General features: G+C 37.5%; 1 protein-coding gene across 2 annotated transcripts in view; it reads left to right on the forward strand.

The window, feature by feature from the left end:
* Window positions 1–17995, forward strand: part of lmo3 (LIM domain only 3) — a 41251-nt gene that overhangs the window by 18388 nt on the left and 4868 nt on the right. For both annotated transcript variants that reach the window (XM_032589905.1, XM_032589904.1), the window contains exon 3: window positions 15584–15709. In XM_032589905.1, the coding sequence (XP_032445796.1) occupies window positions 15584–15709 (126 nt within the window). The remainder of the gene's footprint in view (window positions 1–15583; window positions 15710–17995) is intronic.

The following is a 17995-nucleotide window of genomic DNA, read 5'->3' on the forward strand; positions in this document are numbered from 1 at the left end:
AGACCGAACAAATAAATATTTAAATACAATTTGAAAATACTTTATTTATCCCAAAAGGGAAATTGGATCTTGTTGTAACTCACATCATGAAAGTATCTTCAAAGAGCTGTTGTGGATACTGATACTGTGGGCAGGAAGGATCTCAAGTAGCAGTCAGTGTTTCAATTAATGTGAAGATTCCTCTGACTGAAGATTGTTGCTGTATGTCAGTCATGATATTCTAACAGCTCACTTTCTGGGCAGCAGAAGTGATATTCCACAATAATACACTGGGTGACACTTTCACTTGTTTGTATATGTGTTGTTTATCATTTGTTCAAAACAAATGATAAGTTTAATTAATTAAACTACGGCAACATCTTGGTCTTCTTGATTTTTTCAAGAATGACAATTATTCCTGTTGCAATCCATACAGTATGGAAAATAAGTACTGAACACATTCGTTTTTGTCCAGTAAATATAACTGTGAAGGGAATTGTGATATTAATTTTACATCTGAAGATGGGAACAGCTCAAGTAATCCACACATACAACGAAATAAAACGGAATGCCAAAGGGAATAAATCATAGAACACATGAAGAAAAAATGATGGGGAGGGGGAAGCCTACAGCAGCCAGAAACCTGGCCCTTCCATTGCAAATGTCATCTAGTTAAGTCATAACTAATGATAACCAATGAAGGTAAATCGCTAAAAGTATTTCATGATGGGTTAAACAAAGTAGGTCTCTCAAGACCGTTGGACCATTTTTCTAAAGCATTGGCTACTGACGGCACTGCTTACAGGCATGTTCCTGAACTTCACAATGAGCACTGCTGGCATTATTACCCAAAAGAGAAAAGAACTTAATTTACATGAAAACCAGCCACAACTTGGTACTTCTAACAAGGTTTCTGACTCAGGAGTCTGAGGAGTGACCAAGGGTTTTCCCAGATCCAAAAAAAGGACTGTAGTTAAATAACAAAACCATTCTGAGCCTCAGGATGTTGTTCTACCAAACTTGAATCATTTGCAGTCTCCTGGATGCAGATGGGACTAGTTACTTCAGTTACAAGAAGCTAAAGGTTTAAAATCAAAAGCTGTCCACTGAACTCTACCCAGCTCTGGCCCAGTAGCTGTGCTCTGACTGAAGCGGCTGTAGTTTGTCATCTTCTCTCCTGGCTGAGACATTGAGGCCAGCTCTGCTGTATCTATGGTCTCCCACACAGTGAAGGGCACCAGGCTCATAGTCAATAAGTCCAGAGCTTGATTTTTACTTGGTACCTCTAACATGTTCTGTACTTCACTTCAAACAATTCAGAAACTCCCACTAATGCTTTAAGATGATAACTAGGATCCAATGGAATGTATAATTGAAATGAAATGATTTTTTTTTTGTAAAGTGCTTTGAGACGACATTTGTTGTGAATCAGCACTATATAAATAAACTAAATTGAATTGAATTAAGATCCAGAAAGCTCTTGCATAGCCTTTGTTAAAATACAGTAAGCAATAGTCACATGTTAGTGGAATATTAAATAAACTAAGTTTAAGTAAACAATCATCATGTACTTTGCCTTTACAATAAAAGTGTAATTATAAATTTAACACAAGTTATTTTCTACTGTCAGTAGTGTATCATCCATCCATCCATCCATCCATCCAAAAATGATTTTTTTTTCTTAGCAAAGTAATTTGTTTTCTTTAGAGATTGTTTTCATTCTATATGGACTAAAATAAAAAAATAAGAATTCTAATCTATATTTCTAAGTATTTGCTGATGAGAAACAGTATTAGAAACAGGATCTGACAAACAGCAAAGAACAATTTACTTCTACTGATCAGAATTAATAGGACTTTGTCTAGAATAAGGAATGACGTACTTCAACTAATCACTCAACCATTGTAGGCTCTAAGAGCTCCAAGATTTTTATCTGACTTTTCCCATCATCCTGTCGGGAAAAGACTCTCCTTTGCTTATCTGACACCTAGTTATCTTTTCATGAAATGCGGAGTACTTCTTGTGTCTTAAATACTAACAGAAATAATCCCGCCTTTGCAGCTGAAGAAACTGTTCAACACTTCAGGCTGAACTTGGTCTACTGACTTGCACAAACCATCAGCAGAATTTCTAATTATACCTTACGGGAAACACAGGAGGCACCGTTGTCTTGGAGCCCTGAACTCAGAAATATGTGTCTTGCTCATAAGCTATTTCTTCTCCCTTTTCCCAAAAAGTCACATGACATCTAGAAGGGCCAATCAACCAGCACATGATGCACACTGGATGTGTGTCATAAAGGACAAACTGAGTATGAGTACCAACTCAGCTTACCTTGTGAAATGGGAGACATGTTTTTCACAGGATCAAGGAAAAACCTTTGAATCAAAAGGTTTTCTAGTTTCAAAAGGTATGCTAGTTTTCATTAAACATGGAAACTAGCACAGCAACAGAAATCTAGCTTCTTCCTTTATCACCCCAAGATATTTGGTTCAGAAGTCAGGCAGGGATATTTAGACCACTGAACATTAGAAAGTGTTAGCTGTACTGTGGATTTTACTGCCGTGAAAGGAAGACGTTCTGAAGATGTTTTGTCCTCTGCAGAGGGAGACTAGTGGAGCAACTCTCTTCTCCGCCTAGCGGCTAATACTAAGGAAGCATTTAGCTTGGATGTTTGTGGTCAGAATGATAAAACTCAGATAAAATTCTGTATTCAATGTTTAAAGTATCAGTATGATCAACCTTAACAATAAAAGGCCTCATCCAGAAATAAAACTTTAGACACCATTCACCTTAATAAAACCTCTTCACAGTACTGAAGTAAAAGACCGTTTATATTTTTTAGGCTTGTATTTTTAAATTAGGAACATTAAATTAAAAAAAAGTATTTTACTTGTATCTTTAGCAAATAAACCATTATAAGTCTAAGCGATGCTGTCTTGTTGAATACCTTAAAGAAGAGATTGTGTCGGTTTTGCCAGTCCCAACTGAATCCCATCTCTACAACTTGTTATTACAATAGAGCACTTGGCGTACATAAAGGCCTCTCCTGCTTAAGCTTTTAGGGAGACTTGAGGAAGGAGAATGCGGCACTCAGTCCTGTCATTCTTGCCACTTTATAAGTTTTTATTCTTTCATCCTTCACAAACACCAAAACACTCCCCTCTCTCCTCACTTTCCTCTTAGGTCTCAATCCCATGGCAGTCTTTGATGCTGATAATTAGGCTCTGCATCACTTAAGAGAAGTGGTAGATGACCACTTGATTATAATTGCACACAAGCTTCCATGCACCACACCCCACAAGAACCCGTTCTATTCCCCTGCCTAAACACGCCATCTAGCTTCATGCAGCCAGACAAAACAATGTCAACTACTCCTTTGAGTTAGATATTATTGATACCTGACTGAGAAATATGTTATTTCATGATACATCTAAAAAATGATTAAAGCAATGAAGCTCTTTATTGAAATAATGCCTCATTTGTGTCAGAGGAGTTATTCTTCTTTCAAAAAAGAAATAAGAGTACTTCCGGGAGCAAGGAAAATGCTATAATGTATTTTTTAATCATAAAAGAATAAGTTAAATTTCAAGAATTCTATAATTTGTGCAAAAGTCATTGGCATTGGAATAACAAAAGTTTAACATATAGCTTGTAGGTCAAGTCGGAGTCCATGCGTTGGGACTGGAAGCAGAGCATCAGAACTGATGCTCTTTGTGAGTCCCACTGCTTCATCTGCCTGCCAGAGCACTGAGAGCGGAGGAAAGCTTTTCATCAGGCCAGGTTAGACCTTAGTCATGCAGTCAGTGTGTATGAAACTCCAGCTCATGGTGAAATTTGTTCTGCCAATATCTCTCAAATAAAATTGGTTTTATTGAGGCACACAGCCGTATGTGTAATTTGATTTGATCCAAGGAATGAAATTATCTAATCCTCCTCTTGCAGCTCTCAGATCTTCCGCTTCATATTTTAATTCATCAGTAAAAGTCTAAAATCTACTGCTTGCCTTTTTTTGTCTTTTTTTCTTTGTGTACATAAAATACAGCAAATGTTTTACTATTTTATGAATATAATTTTTACTATGTGAACAACTTTACAAAATAATTAAATTGATTTGAAATGTGACTCAATATACCGGAATTCATTTAATTGGATTAAATATGGAATTAGATTAGAATTAAAATGCATCTTAAAAATTAAGATGCATTTTTTGCGCATTTTGCTGCAAAAGTACTTATTATTTAGAATGTTTGTCTGTTTTTAAAAACAGATTATTAGTCATTATTATTGTGTCACTAAACTTGAACTTTTTTAACCATCACTTCAAGTCATATTCACTCAATGTAATTGAGTACAAAAACAAAAACTAGTCTGTCAGTGTGAACACCTGGTCTTTTGAAAATCTCTCCTCAGCTTTACTGAAACGGTGATGACTGTGCCCTGGTGAGGTGTGTCAGTATGAAGCTGAGCACAGAGCTGGTGGCCAGCTTTGTGTCACGATTTAGGAAAAAGTGATCTTATGTTGAATGTGAGATGATTGTAGATTTTCGGAGAAACAAGAATATGACTAAAACAAATAGAACAGTGTAAATGTTCACACAATTGATTAGCAACCGTTTAAAAAAAATTAGACAAAAAATCAGACTCAAATGTAGGTCTGCTATTGGTTACAGAGTCTTTCATGTGTTCCTTGTGAAAAGTTTTAATTACTGCAGCCTTTAAAGGGATCCATTATTAGTTGAATATGTTAGGCTAAATATGTTGTAATTTTTCTATTAACTAAAACGAAAGGGTGTTCGCGATAATTGTTTTGAAGTAATTAAGAATTTTTACAAATCTATTGTTATGTTTTTCACCCATTGTGCATTTTTTCTCTTGCTGGGTTGATGAAGCGATTGGGTTCATTCTGTCCTGGAATCTACAGAGTAAACACAACAAGGCTAACTTTCCAGGAGTTGTTTTTTATCATATTGTATTTGAGTGGTGCGAATTAGACAATGTGTCACTATTGGCAGTAATTAATAAAAATTAGTGAGGTGAGTCTGCATTGCTTCCCACATGAGGGCAAGAAAGAGTCTAGTGGGAAAGAGCGGAACACAACTTCTGAAGAACCTTCATTTTCAGGGAAAGTTAGTTCATCTAGCCAGCAGTTGTAGTGGTTATCCAGTGTGTAAATTGCTCAGAAGAGTTTAAGAAGGTAAAGAATATCTCTAAACCAGTGGAAGAAGGACTGTGGTTGGGGAATTTTCCATATAAGTAATATAACTCTCCTAGCAATAATGGTCATGAAAGCTAGAGAATTTTCCTGAGATGGAGTTAAGGGGTCTTCCACAAAAGACCCCAAACAAGGCACTTAGATGGTTCGGGTCAATTTTCCTCCCAACCACATTAGATACAGCAGAAAATATCTCCATCCTAAAGGTACTGAGCCGGGGGCACAGCCAGAGCAGATGGATAAGATTTGCAGGGGACTTTTCAGGTCTCATACTGGGCTGATGGATAAAGTTACAAGCTGCTGCTTTCAGGTAAATTCACAGAGGAAGAACAAATAATTTAAGATTAGTGATAATGCAGATATCATTATCATCAGCATATTCTTTCAACAGATCAGGTTTGTCAAAGTCTGATTTGTTTTCTCAACACTATTTCATATTAAATCATAAAATAATAAGCAGCAGGTGTCACATAAATCCATACTAAACATGATGAGTTGTTTTTATAATGTATAGACTCAGAAATTACAAATGCCTTCAATCAACAGTCCAGGGATCCGCTTACTGTATTTGACGCAGATTGACCCTCAGGAATGCAACGCCACACAATTCTTTGTAATGAATGGATGAGATGGATCTTGGATAAGACAGCAGTGCTATAGGAGAAGTAAATCTATAAAATAATGGCTCTAGTGTCCTGAACATATTGAGCCGTTTAATAAAAACATTCCTGATGTGTTTCTTTTAATGACCACATTTCTCATGTTCTAAGAAATGTATAAATTGCAAATCAGTTATTCTTGCTAACTTTGAATCGCAGTCTCTGTAAGAAGTGTTGGCATTATTTCAGTAACCCTTGAAAAAGTGTTTTAAATTTATAAAAGACCCACGAGCTTCAGCTTCATCATGTCCCTACGTCTAATCAGCACAGGGTCGCTGCGTTGGCTTCTTTCCATCACGTTTGATATCATCTTTCCTTCCAGATTAACCTTTGTGACTTTAATAAGAGGGTCTTAATTGACATCAAAAGGACAGAAATTGTTGCTTAGGTGTACTGTTGAAGAAAAACATGATCTCACCAAAAGGCAATTGTACCTGTTTTGTAAGTTTTAATTAAATTCAAGTGCAGTTTAAAGATTATTCAACCTTTTGCCACACACTCTTTTTTTGTATGTCCTGGAGGTCATTTCTATGCATATATTAATGGCTTACCTAACCTCTCCTCTCCTCATTCACAAGGATTTCCAGATTAGGTTTGGGCCTTGACTAATTTTTAATCTGCTACAGGGTACAGAAAAGAGAAAATGTTTTAGAGTATAGATCAAATTCTGACAAAAGAGATGGATATTAGCACCTTTTAAAAAATTAGGCCTGAATGTAAAGCACAGAAATAAATAAGAGATCATATATAGCAAAAGTAAAACAAAATGAACCAAAAACAAAATTAACCAGATAAAGTAAGTTGAAGTTGTTAAAACTTAACTCTCAGTGACAAATGTGCTCTTGTAACAAAGACTCGTTTTCCAATTAGACAGAAGCACAAGACACTTTCTCTAAACTTGAATGAGTTCATCTTTCTAAGCAATGGCATCACAGTAACCAAGACAACATTCAGAAAGTCAGAATCAGGATGCAGATCTTTAATATCAGTAATTTACTAACTAAAGTAAATTACTGCAATTTTATATTTTGTAGATTTGTTCTAAAGAAGTATGGTTTTTTTGTGGGATTTAAAACGTTTCCTTCTGTAATTTTAAAAATTTAGATTGATTTCAATTAAATTTTTGAGGTTAAACTAATGTGATTTACTGTGTAAATTTTTCAAATTTAAAAAACAGTACCTACAATATTTTCCTAAAAACCAGATTGTAAAGAATATAAGGGATGATTAATTTTGATAACGGTTGCTCTGAAACGACTTTCTCCCACACTTAGAGGTCAGCCGTTGCCTAATTCATTTCTAATTCCAGAATTTTGCACAGGAGAATCATCAGTTTGATTAGAAGGTATGTTGATGCTGCTGAGCTTAGATCATTGTTTTCTGGAATGGCTGTTTTTGCTTGAATGTTGTACTGGTTTTTAAATAATTATGCTGATGTGTTTTACAGGCCAACATTACCACTTTGGTCTTAACAGTCCAACAGACATTATTCAGAAGTTGTTGAGGTTTGTTGAGATTCAACCTCTGAAACCAAAGTTATGCTGCTATGCACTTTTTAAGGAGAAAAGGCTTTTTCCTGAAAGTCCTTCCAAACAACCCATGTCTTTGTCATATCCATTGAGTTTGAAATATAAATAGGTTTTTCATTCTTTCTTAAGACAAGTTTAGTCTGTAAAGCTTATCTTTCTTCCTTTTTTTCTAATTACTGTGGAAAACCCATTTTTCTCTTTAGTTTAACAGCTGTCTTTTCTAACTTTAATGAAAACATGAAGCAGGACTCCAGTTGTTGCACCTTGTTTCTTCAGTTTATTGCCATTAACATAGCGTAATAATATGTCATGGCTGTTCAGTTGGACTTGCAGCAATCTTTTTCTTTTTTTAAGAATCAGAGTCATTTTCCTGAGTATGTAATTCCAAGAAAAACTCTCCGTCCACTGCATGCAGGCTTATTTTTCACACAAAGATGTACAAACCGGTGTATCCAAGCTGCTTTGTCTTTGTTGTTGGTGTCCAGAGTGCATCCAACGCTCCACCTGGTGGCAGTTAAAACAGGTTGCAGCTTGTCACAGTCAGATCCAAGTGGTTCAGGAAACTCACAACAGAAAATGACCGAATTAAATTCAAATGTGTGATTTCAAGCTTGACTTCTTTGTAATGCTTAAAAATCTAACAACAAACTATACATACTGTACATGTACAGTCACTGGCATCCTTGTATACTTGTTCAATTGCTAACTTACACAAAACATAAATCAGCCATGAGGCACATCGATGCAGTGCTGAAGTTAAACTGAGCATCAGAATAGGGAGGAAAGGAGATTAAGTCACTTTGAATGCGGTATGGTTGTCGGTGGCAGACAGAATGTCATAAACTACTCATCTGATTGGATTTTCACTCACAACCATCTGTCAGGTTCAAAGAGAAGAATCTAAAAAAGAGAGAATATACGTTGACTTGTAGTTGTTGGGAATTAAAATGTGTTGTTTTGATGCTGGAAGAATGGACACACTGGTTTTAGATAATATAAGAGCAGCAGTAATTTCAATAAGTCTTTGTTACAGCCAAGGTTTGTGGAATATTATTTATGAATGGCAAACATTACAAAACTGATGGGTTTCAGCAGCAGAAGACCACACTGGGTGCCACATAGGAACAGGAAACCCAGGTTACAGTTCACTGCTCCCCAAAGTTGGACAAGGAGAGGATCAGAAAAATATTTCCTGCTCTGCTGTGTCTCAATCTTCAGCTTCACGTTCAGATGGTAGGCCCAGAATTTGGAGTAAATAAGAAAGAATCCTGCCCTGTGCCAATAGTTCAGGATGATGGTGATTGAGGAAGAGTTGTACCAGTCTGGCCATCATTTAATCGTCCTTAGAGTTGTTGCAAATGCAACCTGAACACCTGAAAGTCTAAAAAGGTTTTAGTTTGAACAGAACTTCTTACTCCAAATAGGAACAGGAAGCTTTCTGCAGCAACAGTAAAAAGAGCTTGGCATTTTCTTTGCTTTTTGTTTTGTTTGATGTGCTTATGTCCCTCCACAGTCATTGCTTGTTGAGAATGGGCGACATGTTTTGCCTGAAACACTCTGGGGCTGCAGGACCGCCACATATTTGGCTGTCACTTCCTTTCTGCATGCATGTGAGAGGATGATAACAGAAATCCTACTGTGTGACACACATCGAGGTGCAGTATCGGCTCCTCTCAGCCTCACAATCTTTGCCAAACACTGGTTTGGTCTGGTTTCACAGTTATCTGGTCCTAAACCAATATACTGACACACACAGAGAGCCAGTATGTGGTAACCAAGACAAAAACAAAGGAACACAAAAATCCTCACGCTTAGTTTGGTATCGTGACATGAGAGAGGTTAAAACAGCTCTATCCTAACTATTTATGCATCACTCCATTTTCTATGCCCAACATATCCTGCTCAGTGTGAAGGGGTGTGGGGTATACACTGTACTGGCTCCCAGTCCATTGCATGGGTAATATATGTAGATATATGGACCTAGCAACCTGAAATGCCTTGTCTTTCCGATGTACCTCTTTCAAGGCTTTGTGTGTTTTTAAACAAATTATAAGGATTTGACACAAGAAAAACAGTTAAACCCTAATCCTAAAGAAATTAACATATTTGATTGGGAGACTGAAGTAGACGAACATTCATGTAAGGTCACCAACAGGAGGCAGCATAGCAGAAGGAATATAGTCCAACGACATTACGCTAAAACAATAGCAATGTTGAGAACTACAGCCAGAATACTGCAAAACAAATTTAAGACAGACTAGGACTGATTATGAAGATGTTAACACTGTCTGACATTTGAGAGAGTTGGTGTTGGAATGACATGTTAATGGAATCAGCATTGTTGAAACTCCCGGAGCAGTGACCATTTTTACAGTTTGCTCCTGAACTCTGTCACTGAATGTCTGTTGGCCTTATTTGTTAATTTAAGAAGACTGGATGAAGCCATTGAAGTCAAATTAAATTCTATTAAACTCAAGTTATTTTTATTGCACCAATTTACAAAGCATCATCTCAAGGCACTTTATAGCAAAGTCAATTTCATCCAGTCATACATGCAAACATTGCAGTCAAGTTTAATTGAACCAATTATCTTTGCCTAAACTCATCCAAACCCTACATATGTCTCTTCTTATTTATTCCTGTTCATATCTGTGTGGTGATTGAAAAACATAACTCAGAGAAAATCTTTAAGCATAATTCATACCTCCTGATCTGATCTGCTGCCCAGGTGACATGATTTTCATCATCTGAACTTGTCTACTAGGGTCCGCTCAAAGTCTCTCTGAATGTCTATGACCAATCCTTTGGATTTGTGTGTGTGCGTGTGCGGGCGTGGGTGTGTGTGTGTGGGGGGGGGGGGGGGGGGGGGGTGTTGGGGTGTGTGCGCGGGGGTGTGTAGGTGTGTATGTGGATGAAGTGTTGCTTTAGTTGAAGTGGGCAGCTTCAGCCAGGCCTTCATTAGTATCCCTGGTTAATGAAGCAAAATGGCGATGAGGTTCAGGAACAAATGAGCAAAAAACACGTCTCAGCCTGGGAGAGTGGCTGACTGGAGCTGCTGCAACATGGCGTGCATAAGGGGCAGGGCAGAATGTAGAAAACAGTATGTTAAAATCCTGATTGGTTGATGTCGGTCCTGCTTACAGCTGCTTATATTGATGGTATTGGAGGGGTTATGAGGCCTGAGCTGAGCCCCTGAATGACTTCTGAATTAGTGGGCAGTGTGGTGGAACAGTGAGACCCTGTTTTACACCCACCCACTGCTATCCAGCTGCTCTGTTACCTGCCAGGTCTTTGCAGTGAGCGGTGCTGGCCGAGATCTTTAGCTTGGACTTGAAAAGAAAATACTATGGTAGAAGTTTTCCCTAGCCAATAATCCACAGTAAGTAGTAAAGATAAACATCTGCACTTTTGCATGAAAGTACTGGTGCATCTCGCACCATGGTAATTCTGGTATGCGCTCATCTTCTTTCTAATATTGTTAACAGGGAATCCTCACTTTAAGTCATTTGCAAAATCAGCTTTTTCAAACCAGCAGCATGATTGATGAAAATGGTCCTTTGACAGGTTGCGCTGAGGTGATGAGAGGTCCCAGTCCTGAGTATAACATGTGGAATAAAAGGGTTCCCTGTGTCACTGTTAGAACCTTCCCATTGGCTTGGCTTTTCTTTTGAAACGCCAAGCCAACATTACCACCTCTGAAATGTTGGTAATGTTTTGTTTTGTTTTTAGTGCCAGTTATGAAAGATTTTCAGTTTGCACATGGGGACATTCTCTGATTTCATAAAGTCAGTCAAGCAATTAGCATTCCATCTGCAGAGCAAAACTGCTCTGGTGCATGTAGGCAGGCCACTTTGCCATATTTCATTCCTGATTTGCTGAAAATGTAGAAAAGATACAAAAAAGATCTTAAAAAAAAAAAAAACATAAATGGAACTGTTTTTGTCTTTTTGCATTGTGTTTTTGATTTCTACATGAAGAAGCCTTTAAACATCCTGGTAACAAAGATGAAAACTGCAAGGAATGTGACAAGATGAAAAAAAATCTTTCTTGTGATTTTCTGCTAATTTTACACTTTACAAGTCACTCAAGTAAACAGTGACTTGAGTGACTGTGTCAATTCCTTTGTCTCATTTCCTCAGACACAGAATATATTTACCCTTTTGGATTAAAATCTTGAATTAGGGACAATAACTAGCTAACTAGAAGTAGCAGAAGTAGCCATAAACAAGTTGGAGTCACTTGGGGAGAAACCTTCAAACTGATATTTAAGTGGAACATTTCACAGCTGTGCTGCCTTTGTGTGTATATTCTCACATGAGCGAGTTTCACTAAAACAGGAAAAATAATTGATGTACTTCCTTATATTATCACCTTCTTCTCATAATGGATCCCATAATGGATCCCATAATTCCTTGTTAGGACAGATTGGTGTTTGGGTGTAGATGAGGTCTGGTAGATCTGGCAGCCTCATAAGAGAGGGCACTCAAGGAGGAAAATCTTATCCCAGTGACAATTCCCAGGTCACGCCTGTGGTAATTGAAATAACTTTGACTCTTGAGTTGTTTAATCATTGACAATCTCATGGATGGTGGAGAGGGACTAATTACATCTGCTCCTCCCCCCTCCCTAGCTTCCCTTATGACTATCTGGTCAAATTGACTTCTTAGATCAAATTCTAATATAATGCTGCTCATATCTGTTCTTCTATATTGCTTCTGGATCTTTTTACAGATGGACAGGCTAAGCCTTCTCTACTTTCCATGTAGAACACCAGCATTGTTCCAAGCATGGTTAATAACACAACAGTTCCATTAAAAAAGCCGATGAGAGATGTGACAAATCATTTGTCTGTTATTAACCCTGAGTCTGTAATTATGCAAATTGCCATAGATTTTCCCTTGATGCTTTAAAGTGTGATCTGGGGCTTGTTCTCTGTGTGCTGGGCAGACGGGAGAATGGTCATGCATTACTGAACTTGCCACATTCATCATGTTGACTGATGGCACAGGGAGTCAGTCCCCGGGTCCTGGTGGTTAATGTAGTGGGTAATTAACTGTCATTTGCCTAGTAATAGGACGATGATCAATGGTTTGTGAGGAAACAAATTCTAATGCAGAAGCTGATGAATGCATGCTGAGGCTGGAGCAATTTATGTGGCAGGAAAGACAGGAGGTGAGGGCTGGGCAAAAGAAACGGAGCAAGCAGCTTCCAGACCTTCTTCTTTCTCCAGCTTCTGCTTCTGTCTGAGCAGTTCACACCTAAAAGTCTTCACTGATTGGCCCTTTTTGTTAGAGATTGTCCAATAATCTGTTGTTGTTTCTTATTTTACTAAATCACAATGATTAAGATGTATTTTATTTTCAAATCAACATGCTGAAGGTAAATAAATGCAGATTGTGATGCTGCACGCCAGACATAGAAGCAGGTCAGTCCATGGGCAGCTGTGGTTCACTGGGAAGAGTCATCTGGTAATGTGAAGGTTGTGGGTTTGATTCCAGCTTCCCTGTATGAGCAAGACACAAAACCTAGAGTGGCTTTGTTAGTGAGTTTGGTGAATGTGCTTCCAAAACTGAAAGAGCTTTGAACGGTCAGTAGGTATGAATAGAGAATGGCCCAGAAGGTATTGTGCATTACAGCTTCATTTGCCACTGGCGTGTGTCGCTTCAGAAACCCTCAATTTTATCTCAGCTTCGTCAAGCTGTTTTGTCAATTACAGAAGAGATTTTAACTACAAGGAATCACCACTTCTCCGTTCTGGTAGGAAAGTCCTAAACTGTGGATGTTACTAAGCAACACACTGCAGAGTCCCTCAGTACTGATCTAGGGGAAGTTGGGCCACCTGTGGTCCAGCACACCTGAACTGAATAACTGAATGACCTCCTTTTATATTTTATTTTATTTTACTTTTGATATAAATGTGTGTTTAAGGGTTGAAATATTTTAGCTTTGTTTGCTGGTGGGTCAGCATGCATTAAAGGAGTGTCTTGCACTGCCTGCCTGTCCAGTTGTAATAAATTTGACCACCTCTTGTTCTCAGAGTTTATTGCATAGTATATTGAATAAAAATCTATAATTTATACAAGTACATAAGTTACATTTTTACCTGTTAATTTTTACCATTGAACTATTGAACTACTTTTGCCAACCACCCCTGTCTAAAGATTTGTCCCATATTGTGTTGAATTTTGCTAACAATGATAATTGTGTCTGGATTTCTGAAGGTGAAATCCATCTCCTCTCCAGCCTCTGGGTTACATGCTCTCTGGAGGTTAATAACCAGCCCTGACTATCCCACACCCTGAGATCATTTATCAGATCGTGTTCTCTACAGGCTCTCAGAGCTGCATGCAGTTTTGTCATTTTAACACAGGCTGTGAAAAGAGCCTAAAGAACTTTGCTTAATAGCTTATTTTGCTTTATGATTTTGTTATCTGGCTGCTAGATCCAGGTTGCTGTTTAGTACGGGCCCCAATACTCAGTGAATGTTCACATTTTGCATGGAGCAGTGAAAGCAATGTTCCATCTTCTTCTACGTGTGGTGCCAGCTGTAGCTCACAAGCTTAAAAAATAAAATAAAATAATAATAATAATAATAATAATAATAATAATAGGATTCCATTTGGTGTGTTGTGCTCTGTGAAGAAAAATCATGTTTAATTGTGGCCTAAAACATAAGATAATTTAAAATGATGTAAGATATTTTTAATTGTTTCTAACTAAAGTTTTAATGTATGCCAGTTTTGAGTGGTGCATTTATTGTTTTGAAATTTTGAGAAAAAAAAAGAGACACTTTTGAAAATGTGTTTTTACAGCTATTATTATGAAGAAAATATGAACTGTGGGAAAAGCCTGTTGAATATTTTAGGAAGGACTGCTTCAGCATCAATTAACACAAGCTACGGTTAATTGTTTTTAGTCTAGAAGTTACCAGAAAATCCCCAAGTTACAGTACGTCTGGAGATATTCACACTTTTCCTCATTTTATTATGTTGCAACCATATTCAAACTATTATCCATCCATCCATCCATCAATCATGTGAACACATTTATCCTTCAGTTGTGAGGAGAGCTGTTGTATATCTACAGTGGTCTATTCCAAATTGTATTAAATTAATCTCTTTATTTAAAATTCTACTCTCAAATACTCCATTGTGACAGTGTGGATTTTTTGAATGTTTTGCAAATTCATTAAAAATAGAAAATCAAGAAATCACATTTATGAACATATTCTTAGCCTTTGCTTAATACTGTGTTGATCCACCTTTGGCAGTTCAGTTCTTTTTGAATTTGATGCCAGCAGCTCAGCTCACCTCTGTTTAGGGCAGTTTGGTCCATTCTTCTCTGCAGTTCTTCTGCAGCTCCATGAGGCTGGATGGACGTTGTCTGTCAGCCGTCTTCAGATCTCTTCAGAGATTTTCAGTCAGATCCCAGTCTGGACTCTGGGTTGGCCTTCCAGCATGTCCACAGAGAGGTTCTGAAGCCTCTCCTTTGGGTTGTTGTCCTGCTGAACTAATGAAGCGTCGCTCTAGTCTGAGGTCAAGACGCTTTGCAGCAGGTTTTCATTCAGGATGTCTCCATTGCTGCATTCATCTTTCTATCCATTCTGACTAACACTTCCTGTTGTTCTGTAAACTGTGAGACCTTATAGAGACAGGTGTGAATCTTTACAGGTTAAGTTCAATCAACTGAATTTCCCACAGTTGGATTCAATTTAAACTGTAGGAACATCTCAGGAATGATCAGTGAAATTGGCTCAATTTTTTAGCTTTGTGGTAAAGACTGTAAATATTTACATAAATGTTATTTCTTCTGTTTTCCACTTTTAGTAAATTTGCAAAAGACTGAAAATGATTTTTTTTTCTTGAAATTGTCATGATGGATCATTTGTATGTAGAAATGTGAGAAAAGAGATTCATTGATTACAATTGAGGCTGTTACATAACAAAATGTGAAAAAAGTGAAACGCTGTGCAGACGTTCCAGATGTATGTTGATCAATAATTCAACAATCATTATAAGTGATCGTTTAGTTCATTCTAATTGATCTTGTGATGAATTCAGTTTTTTCCAAATGATTTGTACGCTTTCAAACTTGTCTGAGAGTGTTCTTTCCACCTTGGAATAATTAAGACATTTCTAATGTTTTCTGCTTTTTAGTATTATTTTGGACTCAGTCATATCTTGTTTGTGTTTGTGGTTCAGGTTGTTTGGTGTAACAGGAAACTGCGCAGCCTGCAGCAAGCTGATTCCAGCCTTCGAGATGGTGATGAGGGCAAAAGAAAATGTCTATCACCTGGACTGCTTTGCATGCCAGCTCTGCAATCAAAGGTAAGTTGCTGCATGGAGTGTGTTGCTCCCACCGATCCTCACATGCTGATAGAGGCGAGGAAGAACTGGGGCACCAATGAATAAACCAGCAGAGCAGATCAAATTAATTCATTCAGTTTTTTATTACCAGAGATTCTCTCCACAATAACATCATCTGATGACAAATTATTTCAATTACATTTGAACCGTTCATTCTTACAGTTCTTATTTGCTCGCAGTGTTTAGAAGGACAGGAAGAATGAAACATGTATTTTATTTCTAAATCAACATCTGTGATGTCATCAGTGAGGGCCGGATTGTGTTGATGGATTTTCACAGGCTCTGAGCCAAACGTCAAAGAGTTGCTTCTGGGAGGTGTGTGTCTGTTTGGGATCATTTAAGACTGATATCTTTTGAAATATTATTGCCAGAAATGTACTGATATTAATGAATCTAAGGCGTTGAACCAGGATCATAGAGAGAAAAGGTTTGTTCAAGGGAAGGCCGTCATTTAGAAACGAGACATTCACTGTTTAATATTCTTGATTTGATGTGGTTTATTTATTTGAAAGGGGATAAAGGAACAGTGTAATTTAATAAAAGCTGTGATAGTTCATGAGTTTAAAAAGCTAATTCTTTTAAACTTTTAAAAAGTTTAAAAGAATTAGCCAAAAAGCTTCTTTTTTTTAACCTGTAGTCACCTAGGTAACGATTTTATAAAAGTAATACAAGTGTGTCAGACACACTGTTGGTAAGGACCTAAGACTGGACTCAACAGAACCTGACACATCAAGAAGACAAGAAATCAATACTGCTAAGAAAACAGAAACCATAGAATATAAACAATATGATATGACAGACCCAGTTTCTTTAGTGTTGACAGGTATTTGAATGAACATGTCAGTTTTTCACATGTGTAATTGAAACCTTATATTGTTAATTATCTGATTTCGTCAACTCTTCTTCCACCAGTCAAGCATTGCATAAGAATGTTAACATTTATTTATTAGCAGTTAATGCTATCATGCTTCCCTTTGCTGGCACCCTGTGGAGGAAACATTTTCAGATAAACCAGCTTCAAAAAGAAGAGAAAATGAAAAGCTTCAATAATTATGTTTCATTTCTTGTGCAGAAGAGACCCAATTTTCTCTTCCTTTTGCCCACTTTGTTCATAACATTAGGATGGATGACTCATATTTGTTAAAAATATAATGTATAGTGGACTTATCTGTCACTTTATTATATGTGCTACTTTTGTCTTTAAATTATCCAGAATCTGAGCATCCTCTACCTTAGCATTAAAAGTTGAACTCCTGCATTCTTAAATCCAAACACAGAGAGCATATTGAGGCGATAGAGGACAGGGTGGAGGCGCCAGATATGAGGATCCGTCCTGTAAGCAGTTAGCCACAGATCAGCCCTGGGGACAGCTAATCGATGAAGCTGTCGCCCAGCCTCATCATCCAGCCCTTTTTCCCCCTGAAGAACCAGAGGCCACAGAAGAGCTGGAGGGTCAAGGTCAGTGTAGATGGTGGCACAGGAAACCCAGCTGGGTGACAGCACAAGGGAAAGGTCAGTGCTGATGACAGGAAAAACTTCACATTGGACAACTTGGATCCTCACACTAATTCTGTTGAACAGAATCAAACCTATGCTGTTTGTCAGGAATTAGGAATGCTGGGGGTTTTAAAGAAGAAAAGGTAAACAATAGCAAGTAAAATAAGAAAGAATATATTTTAAACTGTGACATACAGTATGTACAGATAGATTTTAAAGCTTGTCATTGTCATTCAGCTGTTAAACACGTCATGGTTGGGATGATGTTGTCCATACAGTAGTTGAAAGTCTTGTGGGGAAAAATATTGATTGCCAAACAGTGTCAGGTAAAAATCACTGTCAGGTTTATTAATGTGATATGAGAGTCACAAGATCAGACATTCATGAGTAAAAGCTTTTGATAAAGAAGGCACCAAGATACAAATAATAAATGGATGGAAAACAAAAACCCTCTGCTTCTACCTATCAGATTGAAAAAGGTCTGTTCAACACTCCTTTGGTTCTCAGATTGTTTTTACTTATGTGGAAACTAAGCATCCCTCTGTCTCTTGACCACTGGGTGAGAGAAGTTCTCTACTGGAAAACTTTGACTTTCACTCATCGGCTCTGCCAACAAAATTATGGAGACCTGGAAACATTTTCTGTCTTTAGTAGGCACTATCACTTTGCTCCCTAATACAGAGGAAAACTAGACTATCTGTGGGCCATTTTATCCTATGTATTCATTTATGATTTATATATTTTGATTAT

The sequence above is a fragment of the Xiphophorus hellerii genome, chromosome 17, assembly GCF_003331165.1.
Source record: "Xiphophorus hellerii strain 12219 chromosome 17, Xiphophorus_hellerii-4.1, whole genome shotgun sequence".
Lineage (NCBI taxonomy): Eukaryota > Metazoa > Chordata > Actinopteri > Cyprinodontiformes > Poeciliidae > Xiphophorus > Xiphophorus hellerii.